This window comes from Poecilia formosa, unplaced genomic scaffold (assembly GCF_000485575.1).
Source record: "Poecilia formosa unplaced genomic scaffold, Poecilia_formosa-5.1.2 Scaffold1219, whole genome shotgun sequence".
In the NCBI taxonomy this organism is placed as follows: Eukaryota; Metazoa; Chordata; class Actinopteri; order Cyprinodontiformes; family Poeciliidae; genus Poecilia; species Poecilia formosa.
The window spans coordinates 1-3887 of record NW_006801158.1 but is presented as its reverse complement, the minus strand read 5'-3'; the positions used below and the strand labels follow the sequence as shown (position 1 = coordinate 3887).

The window sequence follows — 3887 nt, the reverse complement described above, 5'->3', positions numbered from 1 at the left end:
CCACTAGGGACAAGGGTGCACAGAAAATGGATGAATGATGGATGGGTTATTATAGTCAGAGTTCTGATTACAGACACCAGTGCCAGCTTGAAACAGTCTCAAAGGATGCAGATCAAAGTGGAAAACCATTTGGGCAAACCTACCAGCTTCGCTAACATTGGTTTAACTTTCACACACTTCACCTTGCGTAACAGATCCACGCAGCAGGAGATAAAAGGTACAGGTGGTGACATTTGGCATCACAAAGCCAGATACTTCCACTGAGAGGACAGATGGGTTACTTCTTGTACTTCTCCGCTGAGACATGGACTCTGCTGGTTGCCTTTGTCACGCTCCTCCTTGTGTGAGTGTTAATGAATGAGTATTGATCTATTTATTTCTTCCAGTTACTTGAATCTGAAACTGACATTTGTTCTATTCTCTTCTGCTCAGAATTTACTGCTTTTGTTTTTACTTCACACATAATTTTTCAGGCTTATTTATCCACAGGTACGCCTACTGGCCTTATGGAACTTTCAAGAAATTAGGTATCTCTGGTCCTAAACCTGTCCCATTCTTTGGAACAATGCTGCATTATCGAAGGGTATGTATAACACTTTTTAAACCGCACCTGTAGTATAAAAAGTAGATCATGTTAACATTTTAATCAAAGATATTAGATTTCTTGGATCTTCTTAAGATGTCTATGCAGCCTTTGTTATTTTTACTTTATTTCTTTATTTTTTGAAAATCTAAAAGGATAAATGCTGATTTAAATGTACAAGATTTCTACACTTTGTGAACCTCTAAACATTCTCAACTACATGTCCTTATTGCTCATTACTGTTTCACGCTTGGGTAAAATGCTGTATTTGTATTGGCAGTAATGAGAGTATGAACCTGTTCTACAATCATTGTCCAATTACTTTTTATGGGTAATAAAGGAGAGTCATTTCCCTTATTTAGCCAAAGAAAACAAGTTGAAAGTTGTTCAACCTACATGTCCTGTCCTAATAAAGAAAAAACAAACACTTTAAAAATCAGACAATCTGCTTGATGTGATCCAAATTTATCCCTAACAATCCTAACAAAACGTTTTTGCTGCATTTAGACACCCTGTAATCCTTTTTGTTTAAAGCTTAACTTTCGTCTCAATAAAATGTGTTAACATTTTAAGACGAAAGCTAAGCTGTTTCTAGTTTCTCTTTGCAACTAAGAGATGAGTGTCTTGATTGTACTGTAGAGCAGCACCTGACCTGCAACAGCTGCTTGAGAGCTGATGTAAAAACAATCTACAAGTTATGGTGATCAGATTTCACCATAACTTCTACTTTGACTCAAAATTCAGTGTATAAACTATTTTAGTGTCAAACCTAAATTAAAATATAGCAGATCCTGTTAGTTGATCTGTGTAACAGAAGTCTGGTTCTGGTTCAGATTTTCAGGAATATCATCTGTTTCCACCAAATCCAATGATGAATCTTGACTACAGGCACATATTGAAAAGAGTAGAAAGATAAAATTATTTTTTCAACACTTTTTTAAAGTGGTATGATCACAGAGTATTAACACATTTTACTCTCACACAGATTACTTGAATTCGATTTTATTTTGCATTTTATCTATTTATCGAATAGTTTTTTTACACAACAGATTCTAAGATTATTGTCAACTGAATGACAGTTTAAATAAATGACACTAAATAAAATATATTTAAAAAACATGTCGACCCAAGAGAAAAGAGAAATTCAGAAAAAGTGAAGTTTCCTTCACTAATGTTCCTAATATCCTAATGTTCCAGTGTGAATGCAAGGAGTTTAGTTATTTTATATATATATTTTTTTTATTTTTATTTTTTATTTTTTTTTTTTGGCCTCTTTACCAGGTTCAGGTCAGCTGGCAATAGTGCAGTAGAGTTCAACATTGAAAAAGCCAATGAACTCAAACAGTTTTTTTAATCGATCTGACACTGCAGATCGATTAAAATCTGCAGTGTTTCTGCAGTGTCAGATACAGTGGTATTGACAGCAATACCACTGTTGCTGTCAACTCACTCTTCCCTATCAACTCAAAAGTCTTTCATCTCACTTTCACACCTCTTTCCCTCCTCTTCTACTCCCCCACCCTTGACTCCTCAACTGGTCACCTTACAGTAAACATGACCATACAAACCAGCTGGTGAGACTCCACCCTGGCAAGGCTGCAGGCCTCAATGGTGTGAACTCGAGGGTCCTTAAAGCCTGTGCTTTGTGATATTGCAGTTGTAATATGATTTTCCTTCATATCTTCAACATGAGCATACAGAGGGTCTCTGTGATGTGGAAAACATACTGCATTGTTCTGGTGTCAAAGACGCAGCGTCCCTGTGATTCCAACAACTACAGGCGCTGTGGGTGGCACTGACCACCCACATCAGAGTGTCGACTATCTGCTGAACCACATCGTCTGCAGTCTACATGTGGACAGCCAGTCCAAAGTCTATGAACTGTGGACTGACAGACCACAGTTTGTTCACCTGCGACACTGTATATCAGACACTGTTGTCAGCAACATAGGGGCCCCACAAGGGACTGTCCCTTATCCTCTATGCAACTGGCTTCAGCTATTGTACTTCTGTAGCTATCATTTACAGAAGTTCTCAGATGACCCAGCTAGAGGTACAGGGTTGCTATGGGCAACTTTGTCACATAGTGTGGACTGAACCACCTGGAGCTCAATGTGATAAAGACCAAGGAACTGGTGGTGGATCTGAGGAGGAGCACCAGGATGCCGGTGACCCCAGTTTCCATCCAGGGGTTAATGTGAAGATTGTTGTGAAGAATTATAAATATCTCAGATTCCACATTTATAACAAATGTCCTTTGGCCCTTCCAGCTACAGTATATAGCTTCCTTAGTCCTTCCTTATTTAGCATCACATTTCATTTGCTAATGAAAGCTTAGGGCAAAAATATCGGCAGGAATAATTTAAATGAAAGTGCAACTGGAAATAATTTCCTCATAAACTCGGGGTTTTGATAGTTTAAATGGTCACAAGGGTAGATTTTATGGTCCTAACAGATGGCACTTGGTTTCTAATAAAATCGTTACCTTTGAATTATTTTTATTGGATTATCATTAGCTTATTAGTGTTACAATGACATTACAATGAAAAGCTGAAGATTTAGAGAAAAATGCTAACAGGTCCAATTAACTCCGCTTTATTCCAGAGTAGTGGAATGTAGCGGATTTAAATTGATTTAAATTGAAATGTATATTTTTTAAATATATTGAATCAGAATAATGTAATTTAGCTTCTTTGAACAACATTCTTTAAGATGACCCATTATTTATTAATTCAATCTGCTGAAAATTGTATAAAACGTGTTCTCTAAATTATCTTATATTTCTAATGTAACATTATTTTTGTAATTAGGGGTTCTTCAACTTCGATCAAGAGTGCTATAGGAAATACGGGAAAATATGGGGGTGAGTTTTCACGTTGTAACTGTTATTGAAGAACAGACACAATAAACCATTGATTTGTTACAGCTTAAGTTGTTTGTTTCATTCTAATCTTTCAGTATTTACGATGGCCGCCAGCCCGTGTTGTGTGTTGCAGATCCTGAAATCATAAAGGCCATTCTGGTTAAGGAATGCTACTCTTTCTTCACCAACCGCAGAGTATGTAGTTACTGCTCTACAGTCCATATGAAGTCATAGTGATATACATTTCATTTAGTTCTCATGAGCTGCTGTTTAATTATGTTAGAATTTCCGTCTGAATGGGCCCCTCTATGATGCCGTATCCATTGCTGAAGATGATCAATGGAAAAGGATCCGTAGTGTCCTATCTCCTTCCTTCACCTCTGGGAGACTGAAGGAGGTGAGCTTCTCCACCTTCTCTATATCTTTAAACTTTTACAGCAA

The 3887-nt window shown here is 37.1% G+C and overlaps 1 protein-coding gene across 1 annotated transcript; it reads left to right on the top strand.

Annotated features, from left to right (window-relative positions):
* Positions 1 to 214: 214 nt before the first annotated feature.
* On the top strand, positions 215 to 3867 carry LOC103132693 (cytochrome P450 3A30-like; the record flags this gene model as incomplete). Its single annotated transcript, XM_007544491.2, has 5 exons — positions 215 to 343; positions 490 to 583; positions 3394 to 3446; positions 3542 to 3641; positions 3730 to 3867. Coding segments are annotated over exons 1-5 (456 nt in total), but the record flags the coding sequence as incomplete, so codon positions are not given.
* Positions 3868 to 3887: the final 20 nt, after the last annotated feature.